Source organism: Primulina huaijiensis, unplaced genomic scaffold (genome assembly GCF_012295235.1).
Source record: "Primulina huaijiensis isolate GDHJ02 unplaced genomic scaffold, ASM1229523v2 scaffold37281, whole genome shotgun sequence".
Taxonomy (NCBI): domain Eukaryota; kingdom Viridiplantae; phylum Streptophyta; class Magnoliopsida; order Lamiales; family Gesneriaceae; genus Primulina; species Primulina huaijiensis.
This window is the reverse complement of record NW_027358705.1, coordinates 886,522-902,800: the sequence shown is the minus strand read 5'-3', so window position 1 is coordinate 902,800 and position 16,279 is coordinate 886,522. Positions and strand designations below refer to the sequence as shown.

The window sequence follows — 16,279 nt, the reverse complement described above, 5'->3', positions numbered from 1 at the left end:
GTACACTTCATGTGGAAATGTGGTACACTTCATGTGAAAATATGGTACTAAAAAAGTACCCAGGGACTGAACACAAAAAAAAACGGCGGCTGGGGAGTTAAGTCCAATTTCCCGAATATAAATATATGACATGTTTATATAATATATTTATGTAATATGTACACGTGGCGGCTAGTTTTATAAACCGACTTTATTTGGTTGACCCATAATCCGAACGCCTTCCCAGGATGCCTGAGTTTAATTAAATCGGGGCGGGACAATCGGATGCTCCAATTATAAAAAGCGGGTCGCGATATTTTGGAGATCTCACGGACGCCACTTCATTCACCAACCCAAATTACACTGTCCCTCAATTCCGCTCTCTGCTCACAAACGGAACGATAATTCTTTAAATCCGATGACCTTTCCCATCGGTAATTGTTCGTAAAGAGGTACCTTTTTTCTTATTAATCATTCCCGAATTTGTGTTTCGGTTAAAACATATGGTTAAATTAACCTGGATTTTGAGTTTACAATCGTTTGCTGTAGTAGTTTGTGGAGATTTTGGGTTTCATTGATTGGAATTATTTATAGGTTTTGAGAGGCCTTCGGTCGAGATGAAAAATCGTTCGCATAGGCTTTCCACATCGGAAGCAAATGAGGACTGGGTTGATGGATCATGGACAGTTGACTGCGTATGCGGTGTGAATTTCGATGACGGTGAGGAGATGGTGAATTGCGATGAGTGCGGGGTGTGGGTTCACACACGTTGCTCACGCTATGTCAAAAGTGAAAAATCTTTTGCTTGTGATAAGTGTAAGAGCAGGAAAAATGGCACTAGTGGTGTTGGAGATGATAGCGAGGAGACTGAAGTTGCCGAGTTTCTGGTCGAGTTGCCTACCAAAACGTTGAGGATGAGCAATCCAAACCCAGCAAGTGCCTCCTCACGTAAGCCAGCTAGGCTTTTGACTGATATACCTATGGAGGAGAGGGTTCACGTGCAAGGGGTCCCCGGTGGAGATCCTGGATTGTTTTCTGGGATTAAAACGTTGTCTATTTTTGGCCCTGAGCTGTGGAAGGCTACTGGATACGTGCCTAAAAAGTTTAATTTTCAGTATTCCGAATTTCCTTCCTCTAGTGATGGTGAGGTAGAGGAAAATAAAGAAGATTTTGTCACAAAGAGAAGTGAAGAAGATGCGAATCAGTGTGATAATAATGCTGGGATTTTACTCTCTTTGTCAAAGGAGGGGGAAAATACCTTGCCTACTCCAATAGTGGATACTGTTGGTATAAAAAGTCCCGAAAGAGGTATCTGTTTTGAGAAAGTGGCTCCAAGACAGAGGAAGAAATCTGATAGTGAAAATACTGATTTTATTTGCTCTGAGGATAATTTGAATCATAGAAGATCAGCGCAGCCTATTTTATTACACTGTGGCAAACGCAAAAAAGAGACATCCGGTGCTTCCAAGGATCAGAGTGCGAAGAAAAAGGCAAGGAGCAATGAGAAAGGGGGAGATGTTAAAAAGCGAGTTGCCCATGCTTCTAAAGAAGGTGAATCAATTTTCATTTTGCTTTCTCTATTTTGAAGTTTGCGTTGCTATTGACATTATATTGTGATGTTTATCGTCAATAAATATGTTACAGAAAACTAGTTATGACTAGCTTCCTGCATTTTCTTGCATGAACTATGTTGTGACCATGGTGTTTTTTAATATTACGTTTCACATTATCAAGTACTGAGAAACGATTGGAATGTTTTCAAGATGAAGGGTTTAAGGTCAACAATGGCGCTCAGTGTGGCAGAGGTGTTCTTGGTGATCAACAATCTTATGGTCTTGGTGAATGTGCTACAAATTTAGCATCTAATGGGCGTGTTTTAGATTCTTTTCTTGGGAACGATGTTTCAAGCAATGGGATATCAAAGAAAGGGAACAAAGAGGTTCAAGTTCCCGTGAGGTCAGTGAGTTTATCTGACTCTTGTAATAAAGGTTCAGACCTCAATTCTGGGAGCCTATCTGTGAAAGAGGAGGTATGTGTGTTCACATGTCACTTCTTGTAATTTCTTAAATTAAGACGAGACAACATGGCATATAGAAAGTATCTTTATCTATGAGTTCAAATGTCCGGAGTTTGAGACACTTGACGGGAGTAGAAGTCCGAATTTTATTTTATTTTTTAAAGAGAAGGAAAAAAAGAATCTTTCAGTTAATACCTTGTATGTTAATTGTTAAAGGATCTCATGTTTAACTTATGGAATACCAATCCGCCTCTGACTTTGAATGGGCATTTCTGTTGATTACATGCCATATTTAGTTAGTGGAATGTAAAACTATGTATACTATATTGTGTGAACTGGTTACCAATCTGTGAATTTTCCACGGATGGCTATTTTGTAGCTTGATCTCTTAGCCTGGTTTATTATGTTTAGAATTTGGAAATCACTGCCTACGTACCTCCTATTAAAAACAATTTTAACTCTGAAGGGGAGTGTAAAAGTGAACGTTAGTTCCAGGCGGACCCTAAATTCTTGTTGGTTGGTGATCATTTATGTTTTAAACATGGAAAAGAAAAGTTGAAATCTCAAGTTTGCAAATCTAGCTCTGCTTACTGTTTCCTTTTACCATGGAAACTGATATCCATGATTGATATAGTCTTTCCTAGAAACCATTTTACTCTTATTATGCTCCCAAAGCATGCCTGAAATCTACGCTGAACGTTATATTTTAGGATTTAATGCACCTAACCACCTAACACTATGTCATACCTAGCATCGTTCTCGCTTGTACTCACCAAATTTTATAGATTCCATTCTTCTATATAAAATCAATTCAGCCGAAAAAGAGCCATCTTTTTTTCTTGCAAATAACATTTCTCTTTGGCCAACACCAAGCGCTTCTCTGCCTTTTTGCAAATTCTTCCTCCTCATTTGGTTGACCTCGGCACTTATCAAGGCTCAAGCACTTGACCGGAATTTATTGTTTAATGGTTGAATATTCACAGCATGTTACAATCATAATAATCTTTAGTGCCTTCAAAAATATTTCTAACTTATCTGCCTTCATAAAACTACTTTAGATATGTTATAGAATCTCTATAACCAAGTAAAAGAAGACGACGGTCTAGAATGTTGAGAATTACAGTTATAATTTAAAACACGTCAATCAACTATAGAATTGTGTTGGTTATGTTTATTTGCATAATTTTTGTTATGAACTGCCACTTTTTGTTTATATTATGTAGGGTCAAGATATTATTCAGAGTTGTAAGGATATTGGAGGAGGATCTGGAGTAGGAATTAGCTCACATAACAAGGATTCATTGGTTGGAGATGTGACAATTGCCGGTTCAAATGCTAAAGAGACTAAAAATGGCCAAGATTCGAACATTGAGGAGGCCAGCTCATGCCCTAATAAGAAATTGAAAGCAGAGGTAGATGTTGATGACTTTGGGTCTTTACCTTTGGATCGTGTGAAGTTGAACACTGCAAAGCCTGATAGTCATCGTCCAGAATCCTCTGATTATATTTTCTCTGAAAATTGTAAAGTGATTATTTCATCAGGTTCTGAAGCAGGTGACCACAGGGCGGATGCTGATAATAAGAATCCAAATGTTGCTATTATTACTAAAGCAGATCAATCTGATGATTCACTTTGTAATCCCTATCATTCCAAGCAAGAACCAACAGGTTCAGAGGGTTCCATGGGAGCAAGAAAAAGGTCTTCTGAACTTGCACACACCAATTCAACATCTTACCAACGTAAAGTGGTGGTTTCAGTGGGAAAGTCCACAACTTCAGCCAGTACCTTGTCCAAATTCTCTGACAATCATTTGAAACCAACTGCTCAAAACCCTAAGAAGAAGGATATATCTGAAAGCACTGCTGAAACTACTAAAGACAATTCAGCTAATGATTTGGTAAGGGATGCCGGAAAATGTGGCAGACCGAGGAAGTTTGTGAAAGAATCTTCAAGGTTGAACTCTCCATCAGAAATGTCACAGTCAACTAAGTTGTCACAGACTTCAGATTCCAAGAAAATATATTCTGATTCTAAGGAATTTACCCTTCATTCTTCTTCTAAAGTACCAATGATATCTAAGGTAAAAACTGTTCCAGGTTCTGCGGAATGTGCTCATCCAACACAGGCTGATGGTTCCACAAACCTGCAGAGTAAAACTGCTGCTTCATTTGTACCTAGCAAAGCTGACAAGTTTTATCATTCTGGTAGTCATCCATCTTCTAGAGGAAATTTGGCTTCAGTGGCTGCGCCATCTCCATCAAATGTTCCTGCTGCCTTGAGTGATGAAGAGGTACAAGCCAGAGCAAAAATTAATTTTCTCTTCCGTTGTCTTATTTTCGAGAAATTTTTATCACCGATCACCCTTATCTTTTATGTTCTCGGCAGCTTGCTTTTCTGTTGCATCAAGAACTAAATAGCTCCCCTCGAGTTCCTAGAGTCCCACGCATTCGTCATGCTGGCAGTTTACCTCAGCTAGCATCGCCAACTGCAACAAGCATGCTGATGAAGCGAACATCTAGCAGTGGTGGAAAAGATCATGGCATGGTAAGCAAGCTTAGATTTTCGATTCGTTAGCTTCTTGGTAATTTTTGTGTTATCGTTTGAGTTAGTGGTGAGTCTCATCTCTCTGGTGATTAGTCTTCTAGGAGAAAAGTGAAGGATTTTTCTAGAGATGGTTCACATCATAGTCAAGAGAGAGACAATGAGGCTAAGAAGATGGACCGAAAGCCTTCTTCACCTGAAAGCAGGAGGCGAGATACTGGATGCAGCCTTGATCGGCTTTCTAGAAGAGAAATAAATGGTGGTTCAGATAAGGCAGTGCACTCCATGAAGATGAGAAAAGTGAGCAGCTCTTTATCATCTTCCAGTGATGCCAATGGACGCAATGTATCATCCAGTCACCCCTCATCTAGGAATTCCTCAGATGATGATCCACGGATACTTGGGCATCCAACTAGTCGTACTTTACCAGGTTTTTTTCTCTTTAAAAATTAAGTCCTCTTATCAGACACTTTTCTAGTTTAGAATACTTGGAGATATTTTCCCCTCACTTCGACAACACTGTAACTTGTAGGTTTGATTGCTGAGATTATGAGTGAAGGAAAGCGCATGACTTACGAAGAACTCTGCAATGCTGTTCTTCCGGTATTGATAAATTTGATTTGAAAATTCACTTTCTTTCTTGCCCCAATTCTTTAACTCGTGATTAAGCTGCTTAGAAGTTTTTGTTTGCTCATACTCAGCATTGGCCACACTTGAGGAAGCACAATGGAGAGCGGTATGCATATTCTAGTCACTCGCAGGCTGTACTTGATTGCTTGAGGAACAGAAGCGAATGGTCTCGTTTGGTCGATCGTGGTCCCAAAGTAAGTCTATTTAACTTATTTACCTCCTCAGCTCTGCACCGTCTATCTGTGAAACCCCTACAAATACTGATTTTGGTTATTATATATAAAAGTATCCGTCCATTTACTTCTTTGATCCTTCCCTTCTTACTTTAATGCCTGATGATCGTGCTAAAATTATGTGCGCACAACGTTTAAAACATTGTCGCTAGTGTGCGCATTTCTACATACATACCTTCATCTCGAGTCATGTTTATGATCACATAGAATGCAAATAGAATGATAAAAAATGAAGAGTTAAAGCCCACATCATTTGAAGACGATACTCAATTCGATAATCTTGGCATCCTCTTGTGATTCTCTTGTGATTCAATGTTGTTTGAAAATATGAGCTTCAAATATAATCATGTAATTGTGATAGTGTGTATCAATTATCATAGATAGCATTTTAAACCTGTCAGTGCAATCATATTGATCTTTTTTGCGTAGCCCATGTTTATTAGGAAGTTGTATGCATTGGCTGTACCCTATCTATGGACTTAAAAAGGATGGTCAAATCATTGTTGTATAATAATTTTGAGATGGATCAAGTCAGTGCCACTTAGTCAGTGTATATTCATGCATCCTTTTATAAGTATAGGCTTGTCTAGGGATCCAGTATTTTACTTCAGTCTGGTGTTGAAAGTAAATGAAATGCCCTTGTTTTATCACTAACAAATTCCATACTGAAGCAACAGCATTATAATTTTTTTCTTATTTGTACCTTTTCTCGTTTATTTGTGAAAACTTGTTTGAGCTTCCTCTGTATCTTTTTGCTTGTGGTTTTATTTTAGAACTTTAGTATATTTTCGCAATAGCCTTTTGGTTGTTGATTTGCAACCAAAGAGCTTGCTAACTTTTTTCAGAATAGTCACCTGTGGATGTTATGTTTCCCATCTATTCTCCTTGTATCATTTCTCTCTAAAGCGGGAAAAAATTTTGTTGTTATTTCCCATTCTTGTCTGTTGGATTTGAAATCAATATTGTTTGTTGCCTCTATGTTTGAATATGAATCGCGACATCAACTGAGCTTGAAGTTATCTGTTCCAGACCAGTGGAAGTAGAAAGCGACGCAAGCTTGACACCGATTCAGTGAGCATCGATTCAGAGGATAATGAAGAAAGCAGAGGCAAGGATGCTGGGAGCAAGAGTTTTGAATCTCAACAAGAAGAGTTCCCTAAGGGTAAGCGAAAAGCCAGAACACGTGGACGACTGGCTTTACCTGGAAGAGGTATTGTTAGAAGAAGACGGAGGGCTGATGTTGTCAGTGATGATGAAAGTGAATCGTTCTCAAGTTCTAGTGAAGATAGTATGTCCAGCGAAGAAGAGATACAGGGCGGGGGGACATCTATTGTTGGGAACGAGGCCTCTGCTAGCTCAGAGGAGGGCCAATAGATCCCTGATGATTACTAGATAACATGTTGTACAGCTGAGGTTAGTGTTTTAGCTTTAGTTAAGAGCCGCTTTGGACTTGGTTTGTTGAAATGTCTCGAGGTACTTCTGTGCGATCCATCTAACATGTAATCTCAATGTTTCATTCATTTACGCCATTAGGATAGGAAAGATATTTTGAACGTGTATGATGCAACGTAAGATTGTTGTACATATAGGTTGCTATTCATTGTTTTGAACACTCGTCAGATTTCAAATGTTCGATATGAAAGATCTTGTCCTGTTTGAAGTTGAGTTAATTGTATCGGTTATTTTCGAAATCGGAACTTTTGTTTCCTTATAAGCTCTTGTGAAACGAGGATCACAAATCTCACGTGGGTCGTTCAACCCGATGTGCCCTCATGTGTGACACGACAAGGGTTGATCTACATGCAGGTATGAGATGTATCTATCTAAATATGATTGCTGTGGGTTAATGAGATGCTGCAGTGAAGGTAGTGTGTGCTCTGAATGCAAATTCAATAATCATCCTTAGTTAAAATATGTTTTGGTTGTCCCCGCATAAATTTTTGTTTTTAAATAAGAATAATGTCCTCAAGATGGTTGAAGTAAATCAATTTTTTTTCTCGGAATAAATTATATCTCACAATACTGACGAAATTTTCATCTATTTGGAATTACATGTATATTGGTTTTAATTTCAATAACGGGGAAATTTTGGATTTTAAATGATAATCAATAAGCTAAAATGATGATTACGAGGGTCTAAGTATTATCTGCATTTAGTCTATGGGACTGATTTTCAGTTCACCTTCAGTAGACTTTTCATTGTACGGTTGTGGATGTGATGTCTAATACATATATATTTTTTTAGTTATGCCGATCATACTTATTGGAATCTATAAATAATTTATAGGATTAGAAACATTCAAAATAAATTCAACAATTTTTTTCTAAAATTAAAATGTTGANTATTGAATTTAATATTCATATTTGTAATTTGTCTAATGAATTTTAGTGGGCCGCAGACACATAAAACATCGGTAGGTGGGTTTGAGGCCTTTAAAAAGCCGACTGCGACAAACAGGAAAGCTGGTACATCGGGGAAAAATTCTAGAATTACGTACACGAAGAACTCTCTAGATTCCCTTTTCTTCCCCTTCGCGATCCAATCCGAATTTTTTTTGTTGCCTGTAATCTAGGGTTCCTCAATTATCTCGTCGCAGATGCGTATATACGAATTTGTATTGAATTGAATTTTTATTTTCTTGTCGTTTCTACTGGTCCTCCCCCCATCTCCGGCTGATCCGAGTTAAGTTCGATTACTCCATTCTTCAGAATTTTGACGCGGAGATTTTGTTTTCGTACAAATGACGTGATTGGGGTCCTGAGATTTGTGGTTTTCTTGTTTGCGGTTTAGATCATGACGATTCCAGACTCATCGGGGTGTCATTACATGATGGAGAATGGATCTATAGAGTTGCCATGCAAGCCCGAGGAAGAGAGGAGGATTGTGCAGGAATTGACCGCCAAAGCCGAGGCTAATTTGTGCGAGGGAAATTTGTATTATGTCATATCGAGCCGGTAAATTCGTTTGCTTGTTACTTGGTACTTACCATGGGCAACTAAGTCGTTATAGTTTGCTTTGACTGATTCGTAATGTATAGTTATTTATTTTTTTCTCTTTTCCTGTTTCATTGCCATTGGGTAAAAGAAGAGATAGACCTTTTATTTCTGTGCTTGTGTTGCATTGTGTATGTTACTGCGCCTATTTTTACAGGTGGTTCATGTCCTGGCAGAATTACACCGGGCTCATGGTTGACACTTATCCATTTGACCAGCGTTCTAACCAATCTGTCTATATAACATCATCAAATACAGAAAATAGACCTGGACCAATTGATAACAGTGACATTGTTGTAAATGGAACCGACGCTAAAGATGATGATCCAGAGCTTCTGAGATGCCTTGAAGAAGGGCGTGATTATGTCTTAGTTCCTCAAGAAGTCTGGGATAAGCTTCTGAAATGGTAATCATGTGGACTTTAAATACGGATTCCTTTGTATTTCGCATATATCAAACATAATTCCCGGCTACATTCACGAGAAAGGTTCAATTATTAAGAGACCATTTTAAAACACAGTAATTTTGAAGCTTATTGTATTTCTTCATCCTCATCAAGAAAAATTAAAAGAACCTGAAGAAGCACTTGCAGATGGTTACCTACTGGATGCGGTCGTTTGAAGGATTTTAGTAACTTGATTTGGCTGACTCTATTTTCGTATTATTTTATGTTTCAACTTTTGTATATTGGTGGTACTTTGGTAAAAGCTCATCCTTAGTGTGGGAGAGGGCTGTTTGCTTCTTTACTGATCTCCACTTGTTGTGTTTAATAATCTGTTATTTCTTGCATTCTTAGGTACAAAGGAGGACCATCATTGCCGCGAAAGATGATTTCTGTTGGGGATCAGCAGAAGCACTTCAGTGTGGAGGTATTCCCACTGTGCCTCAAGTTAACTGACTCCAGAGATCAGAGTGAAGTAGTTGTAAAGTTAAGTAAAAAGGTACTCCGAAGTGTACTTTAGGGCTTTCTTTATATTTAAATGTGCGTGTTTGATGCAAACAAAGAAATAGTGTTTCATTAGATATATCTTAGCAGTTTAGATTGAACAAATATGCGAATGCTTCTCTTCATTAACTTTATAAAAACATGTTATCGTTGTACCAATTTCTCGAACCTTGGCCCATGATGGGGCTAGTCCAATTTATTTATGCAAGTTTTTGTTCTAGAATTTGTTATTTGACTTATTGTTGTGTATAACCTATAATATTTATGCAAGTTCTTGTTCTAGAATATGAATTTGCACAACCTTTTGAGTTTCATTTGACTTTAGACGAGGTGATGACTGATGCCTACATAAAATTGGCCTTCTTTCCTATTTCCTATGTGGATAGCCAAGAACTTGATGGGATTCTTTTCTTGTTTCTTGACAATCTGTGTTCGTGGGCCTGATAATTTGGATGAGAGTTATCATTAATATTGTCTCATGAAGAAACCCTTGCGCAAAGTTTTAATCGTTGCCAATGTATCTTAGTTAGGTCTCATATTTTTGTGTATGAGAATAAATCCTTTTTGTCATAATATCTGAGCTACATCTTACATATTTTGTATGTCAGGATTCTGTACGTGAACTCTACGAGAAAGTTTGTCGACTTAAAGGTTTAGACACAGAAAAGGTTTGTTGAAGCAGTAACAAAAGTCTGGTACCTACGTGGTTGTGATAGTATAAAGATCAAAGCTTTCTTCTTATTTTATCTTAAAAGTCATATGCAGGTGCGCATCTGGGACTGCTTCAGTAAGCAGAAGCAAACCATATTAATTTCCTCAAATCAAACCCTGGAGGAGTCTAATTTGCAGATGGACCAAGACGTAAGCCCATGATACATGTTAATATTGGAGAAATGATTTTATTTCCTGATCCGTACTGTCAGTTTGTTGGGTTATATAATGCATGTAACTCTCCATATGTGGACTATACCATCGTTTCAACATATGGTCTTCACAATGTTAATAGACTTCTATTTTTTTTTTCTGATAGCTGATGAGGTTCAATTATGGCGAGCTGAAGAGTTTTTCTTGGCCTTTTTCAATAAATACTGGCATCAATCTTATTGGTCTAATTCAGAAAACAAACCTATCTAAGACCAAGTTTTCCCCTTTAAACTTTCTCCTGAAATAATTTGTTTCTTAAGGAATACTTGGATGTACAGAATGCAGTGGAGGTTTGGTTTTGTAGGGAAAAAATGCTTTTGTATTGCTAGTAAATTTCATTGGAGTCGATTTATATGCTTTATATGTTCCGTCAATTCGTCTGTCATGGGATGAAACAACCAAGAATAAAGTACTCCAAGAAATAATGCAAATGTCAGGCTTGGAAGTATGGATTCAAAATGGACTATATCGACATCAAAATTATGTCTTGACTCTTGATTTGTTTATTTCTATTGAAAAAACTAGTGAAAACTTTTGTATCGTGTCTAAACAAATTTCTTTTTAATATTGATTTCTTCTATCTTAAATTTGTTTTTTCTCGGTTGTCTTATCTATTTTATGGTAAAGAAAACTATAATTTGAGTAGGTGATACCAGTTTTATTGTCCCAAAATACCTCTTTATGCATGATTTTCATTGAAGCTGTAGTTGTGAAGTAGTGAAAAAGATACAAGCCTACAACCCACATGTTTTGAAAAGTTGGGAATATCAGTTTTATAAATTCTTCCAATCCCACAGTGTTCATGGTATAAGTATATGCATACAATTTGTTTTTTATGGTAACTGTGTGTGGCATCAACTATGTTAAAATATAAGTCTTTCCTGCTGGTCTCTGATGCAATCTTTGACCTCTTGTAGATTCTTCTTGAGGTGCCAATTGATGAATTTGGCATGGATTCTACTGGGAATGGCTTGGCACTGGTTCCCGTTGAACCTAGAAGATCGCCTATTTCAATTGCCGGTGGCCCGACTATGACCAATGGGTATTCAACTAGTTATAGCTCCAACATATACCAGAGAAGTACTTTTACGTCCTCATATGGAGATATGGAGGATGGACATGAAAATTTGAAGCCGGTACACAGAGGAGATAGGGGAGGTTTGGCAGGATTGCAAAATTTGGGGAACACTTGCTTCATGAACAGTTCCATTCAGTGTTTAGCTCATACACAACACCTCGTTGAGTACTTCTTGCAAGATTACAGTGATGAAATCAACAGGCAAAACCCTTTAGGGATGCATGTAATTGTTGTCCCCTGTAGTGCAAGGTTTTATTTACTGTATATTCTTTTGTAGCTGTCCTAACCCATTGTTTTTTTCTCTGCAGGGAGAGCTTGCACTTTCATTTGGTGAGTTATTAAGGAAACTCTGGTCCTCTGGGCGAACCCCTGTTGCCCCTCGTGCATTCAAGGGGAAGCTTGCTCGTTTTGCTCCTCAGTTTAGTGGGTATAACCAGCATGATTCACAGGCAAGGGTTGCAACTTTGAGGAGTTTTGGGCAAGAAATTGTAGTGATGTTTGCATTTGTATTCACTTTTTTTCCTGCTCGTTATACTTCAGAGGATTATTGATGTTAGTATGTTGCACTTTTTTATGTTTACAGAATTTTCTTGCATGTTGCTTGATTACGATCATATCTGTTTTTTTATAGATTCGCTTTTTTAATTGGTTCTGGATATACTGCTGTGTCATAGTTGTGATTCTTAAATCTTTAATTTCTATCATACTTTAGGCTATTGGAAATAATAGGATTTATATCCTTTTTACCATTGTTTTTAGTTTTAATCAAATGACTTTTAGCACAGGTAAGGTGGAGTTGTCGCATAAAAATTTGTCTTTGGAAATTTACAAGAATCTTCTCTTCAGTGTGATTAATTTAATATCTGTTGACAATTTAATTTTTTCTCAGGAACTACTTGCGTTTTTGCTTGATGGGTTGCATGAAGATTTGAATCGTGTTAAACAGAAACCTTATATTGAAACAAAAGATTTTGATGGTCGGCCAGATAAGGAAGTTGCTGATGAGTTTTGGAGGTATCACAAGGCCAGAAATGATTCAGTGATTGTAGATATTTGCCAGGTGAATAATCTTGTCCCATAGCTGCAGCTAAGCATTATTAACTATTAGATTCACTTGTCTAGATTTTTAAAGCCGAAGAAATTGGATGGTGATACCAGCGTTCATTTGTGTATCTCTATCAGAAATTTTGCTCTTTCACGCAGTTGTCTGTATTGCTTGTTTTTCTAGCACATGTTATCATTCTTTTGACCAACAGATGCTGGGTTACCTTGATAGAACTGACTTCAGGGTGTTTCTAACTATGTTTTGGAAGATTTCTCGTAAAGAAGACCGACTATGCTAAGGAACTACTAATAATTAATTTTACATTTTTTTAGGTTACCTAAGACTCAAACCAAAGTCAACTAACCGTGCGTATTTTAAATTAAGAAACCTGTCATTCATTTCTGTGAAGTTAAAATATCCCTGATTCTCTGACACTGCTGGGGAAAATAGATAAAAAAAAATGGAACTATCTTACTCTGGAACTGTTCTAGCGTGAGAATAATCTTTTGAGGACTTTTTCCTGTTAAACAAAAGGAGCTCTACTGATTTCTACTGTCATCTTGACCATGAAGCTAAAATTTTAACACTTTCTTCTTGTGGTGGTCTTTTCTTCTATATTGCATGTGTATTTCATATTACACTCTTGCATAGCTAGAAGGACATGAGCAAGATTTGCATTCTGTTAACCTGCAAAAGATATTTTATAGTGTTTGTTTATGCTTGTTTAGTAGATGAGCTAGTTTAAATTGTGTTGCTGTCCTAAGCTAAATTCTCACTTTGCCCTGATGTCATGGATCTGCATACTCTAAGCTCAAAGCTTAACCAAGGTCAAATTGTGCTCTTGGGGATGTGTTAGACTAGTTTACTGTTCCTGTATTCATATAAATTTGTGAGAGTACAGTAGCAATATTTAGCGCCATTCACCTCAACCATTTTTTTCAGAAAATAGATACAGTATGATCACGGTTTGGGGAAATTCCGTCTTATGATAATTCTATTTTTGTTTTGTTTTCTAAAAGAAATTTTCTTTAGAATTTTATATTCACGGAGTATTTTCTTCTATAACATCTGGTGTGGGAAATTTTCAGGGTCAATACAAATCAACATTGGTTTGCCCAGTATGTGACAAGATATCCATAACATTTGATCCCTTCATGTACTTGTCCCTGCCTCTTCCTTCAACAGCTACTAGGTCAATGACAATAACAGTATTTTACGGTGATGGAAGTGGTCTTCCTATGCCATTCACAGTTACTGTTTTAAAGCAAGGATGCTGCAAAGATCTTATCCAGGCTTTGGCTGTGATATGCTGCCTACGCAGTGATGAATACTTGCTCCTTGCCGAGGTAGGTTTTATCTGAATTCCTTTCCTGTTGATGAGCGGGCAATGAGCACAGATCTTTTACTCGCCCTGTTTATTTGAAACCAACTTTTGATATATAGGTCTATGAACATCGCATTTATCGGTACTTGGAAAATCCATCTGAACCTTTGGCTGATATAAAAGACGAAGAGCATATAGTTGCCTACAGGCTCTCCAAAACAGAGGCAGATTTAACCAGACTTGAGATATGCCATCGATACCAGGAATTGTAAGTTCCTCATCTTGGTTGTGGAGCTGCTGTTATTTTGTATGATTGATTATATTATCATTAAGTGAATTTGAAAAAATAAAAAATAAAAGTTGCTTCATAAGTCTTTTAACTTTTTATCAACATCTGGATGTCTTAGATGAAAATTGATTGATTTTTTGTGGTTTGTCTTGCTGTAGGCATTATTGAATTTACATTTGAATTAACACTAAATTTGAAAAGATGATGGATTATGGGTTATGCCATGTAGTCATCATTTTAGATAATTTCTAAAGAAAGATGCCATGTTTTTAGTTTAAAATTTTGTGGCATTATGTGATGGTTGCTCTCAAATTCTTTTAACATGGAAAGTTGTTCAATACATTCATAGTTATTTGATCATAAGCGACTACTGTCACAATATGGATAGTCTTGTATGCATAAGTTGTCAAATGATTTTTCTATATTCCGCATTTGTTGATTTAACTATCACCATCTCTTGCTTGCTAACTTTGACACACTTTTCTCTTCAGTGAGAGGAAGCTGTTCCTTACTCCATTAGTTACTGTCTTGGAATCCCCACAATATGGGTCTGATATTGATCTTGCTGTTGAGAAACTGCTTTGCCCTCTAAGGACAGCATTTTTCACTTCAGCAACTCAGAGTGGCAAAGAAAATGGTTCTGCTTTGACGTCAATGGAAGAGCAAATGAAAAGTTCTGATGACGAATTGGAACACACGATCAAATCAACAGATGGCATAGAGCCGGGGGGTATGTCCAGCAGGGAGCTGTCATTCCGTCTTTGCATCACAGATGATAAGGGTTATGGGTGCAGGCCAATAATGAAGGATTCACCCCTAAGACCTGCTCGTTTGATAAAAGTCATGTTGGACTGGACCGAAAAAGAGCATGACTTGTATGCTGCTAGCTATCTGAAGGATCTTCCTGTGGTTCATAAGTCAGGAGTTCTTGCAAAGAAAACCAAGCAAGAAGCCATCTCTCTCTTTTCGTGCTTGGATGCATTTTTGAAAGAGGAACCTCTAGGCCCCGATGATATGTGGTATGGTAGACTGTAATTATATGGTTACCGTGACCTTGACTGCACTGTCTGAACTATTGATCTTCTTACCTTGTATAATTTATTAAATGATGTGATGTGCAGGTACTGTCCTCGATGCAAGGAACATAGACAAGCAAGTAAAAAGTTGGATTTGTGGAGGTTGCCTGATGTGCTTGTTTTTCACTTGAAACGGTTCTCGTACAGCCGATGGCAGAAAAATAAACTCGACACATTTGTCGATTTTCCCATTCAAAATCTTGATTTGAGCAGATACGTGAAGAGTAATGATGTGTCTGAAGGTTCACATGTTTATGAGCTGTATGCTATCAGCAACCACTATGGTGGTCTTGGTGGTGGACACTACTCTGCTTATTGCAAGGTAATCGCGGAAGCTGGAATACCCCTAGATCCTTATTCAATGCCCTTTATGATTATTTTTTTATAGGACACTTATGCTTGAGAGCAAGTATAACTTGAGTCTCTAAGTTGCCAGCCTTGTTTTATTCCAGTTTTAGGCTTCTTGTTTTTGTAACGTATCACATATTTGTAATGTTCTTGCAGTTGATTGACGACAAAAGTTGGTATAATTTTGATGATGCTCATGTTTCGGCTGTGAGAGAGTCTGAGATCAAGACATCTGCAGCTTATGTGTTGTTCTACCAAAGAGTTAAACCTAAATCAAATGGTGCAGTGGGAGAGCCATCATCAGGTCGAAGGGCATTTTAAATTTTGCCTGAATTAGTTTGGTGTTGTGGTTAAAGCTGTGCGCATTGGGAGTTTTGACAATGAAGCATGGCGTTTTTGTTGGTGAGGGTCGGAACTGTTGAAGCAAGGGGCATGAAAACTTTCCTGAAGAGTGGTACCATAGCATAGGAGCAGCTTGGGTAAATGTCATGTAAGCTAGGAAAGAGATCATGTTATAATATTATTGATCATATAAAGTCTATAATTGGATGACCAGAGGCATTTCTTTTGGCAATTTAATTGGAACCTACTGGCATTGCAATTCTGAAATCGGAACTCTTAACCTTCTGAGTTTGGGTTTTTTGGGGATAAGGGTACTGAAAAAATAATTTTGTAAGTAGTTATTGGGTTGGATATTATTTTTATTTTTTAAAATTAAAAAATTGGTTAAAAATGATGATTTTGTTGAATTACAGGCGCACAAAACAACTGTATATTATGCTATTTATTTAATTTGAAATAACTGTAAACAAAGAAGAGACATTCCTGCATCATCTTAGTTGATCTAATAGCAT

The 16,279-nt window shown here is 37.4% G+C and overlaps 2 protein-coding genes across 3 annotated transcripts; both read left to right on the top strand.

Annotated features, from left to right (window-relative positions):
- The first annotated feature begins 239 nt into the window (after positions 1-239).
- On the top strand, positions 240-7,066 carry LOC140968474 (uncharacterized). Its single transcript, XM_073429433.1, has 9 exons — positions 240-431; positions 574-1,530; positions 1,743-2,008; positions 3,220-4,287; positions 4,383-4,541; positions 4,635-4,968; positions 5,071-5,141; positions 5,240-5,362; positions 6,431-7,066. The coding sequence occupies exons 2-9, from the start codon at positions 597-599 to the stop codon at positions 6,773-6,775; spliced, it is 3,300 nt and encodes a 1,099-aa protein (XP_073285534.1). The 5' UTR covers positions 240-431; positions 574-596; the 3' UTR covers positions 6,776-7,066.
- A 769-nt stretch (positions 7,067-7,835) lies between these two features.
- LOC140968431 (ubiquitin carboxyl-terminal hydrolase 9-like) lies at positions 7,836-16,052 on the top strand. Of its 2 annotated transcripts, XM_073429369.1 has the most exons (14): positions 7,836-8,083; positions 8,193-8,356; positions 8,553-8,801; positions 9,192-9,336; positions 9,950-10,009; positions 10,107-10,202; positions 11,183-11,566; positions 11,652-11,792; positions 12,233-12,403; positions 13,477-13,734; positions 13,832-13,980; positions 14,493-15,020; positions 15,123-15,399; positions 15,582-16,052. In XM_073429369.1, the coding sequence occupies exons 2-14, from the start codon at positions 8,196-8,198 to the stop codon at positions 15,744-15,746; spliced, it is 2,784 nt and encodes a 927-aa protein (XP_073285470.1). In that variant the 5' UTR covers positions 7,836-8,083; positions 8,193-8,195; the 3' UTR covers positions 15,747-16,052. The 2 variants fall into 2 exon arrangements, with proteins under 2 accessions (XP_073285470.1, XP_073285471.1); XM_073429370.1 differs by having other exon boundaries at positions 7,836-8,356.
- Positions 16,053-16,279: the final 227 nt, after the last annotated feature.

What these genes read in the sequence shown, in the direction of transcription:
- LOC140968474 (XM_073429433.1), top strand. Translation starts at nt 597, where the DNA reads ATGAAAAATCGTTCGCATAGGCTTTCCACATCGGAAGCAAATGAGGAC. An exon ending in TGCCCATGCTTCTAAAGAAG is followed by an intron (nt 1,531 to 1,742) that starts GTGAATCAATTT and finishes AATGTTTTCAAG; the next exon opens with ATGAAGGGTTTAAGGTCAAC. An exon ending in GCCTATCTGTGAAAGAGGAG is followed by an intron (nt 2,009 to 3,219) that starts GTATGTGTGTTC and finishes TATATTATGTAG; the next exon opens with GGTCAAGATATTATTCAGAG.
- LOC140968431 (XM_073429369.1), top strand. Translation starts at nt 8,196, where the DNA reads ATGACGATTCCAGACTCATCGGGGTGTCATTACATGATGGAGAATGGA. An exon ending in TTGTAAAGTTAAGTAAAAAG is followed by an intron (nt 9,337 to 9,949) that starts GTACTCCGAAGT and finishes TTTGTATGTCAG; the next exon opens with GATTCTGTACGTGAACTCTA. An exon ending in ATTTGCAGATGGACCAAGAC is followed by an intron (nt 10,203 to 11,182) that starts GTAAGCCCATGA and finishes GACCTCTTGTAG; the next exon opens with ATTCTTCTTGAGGTGCCAAT.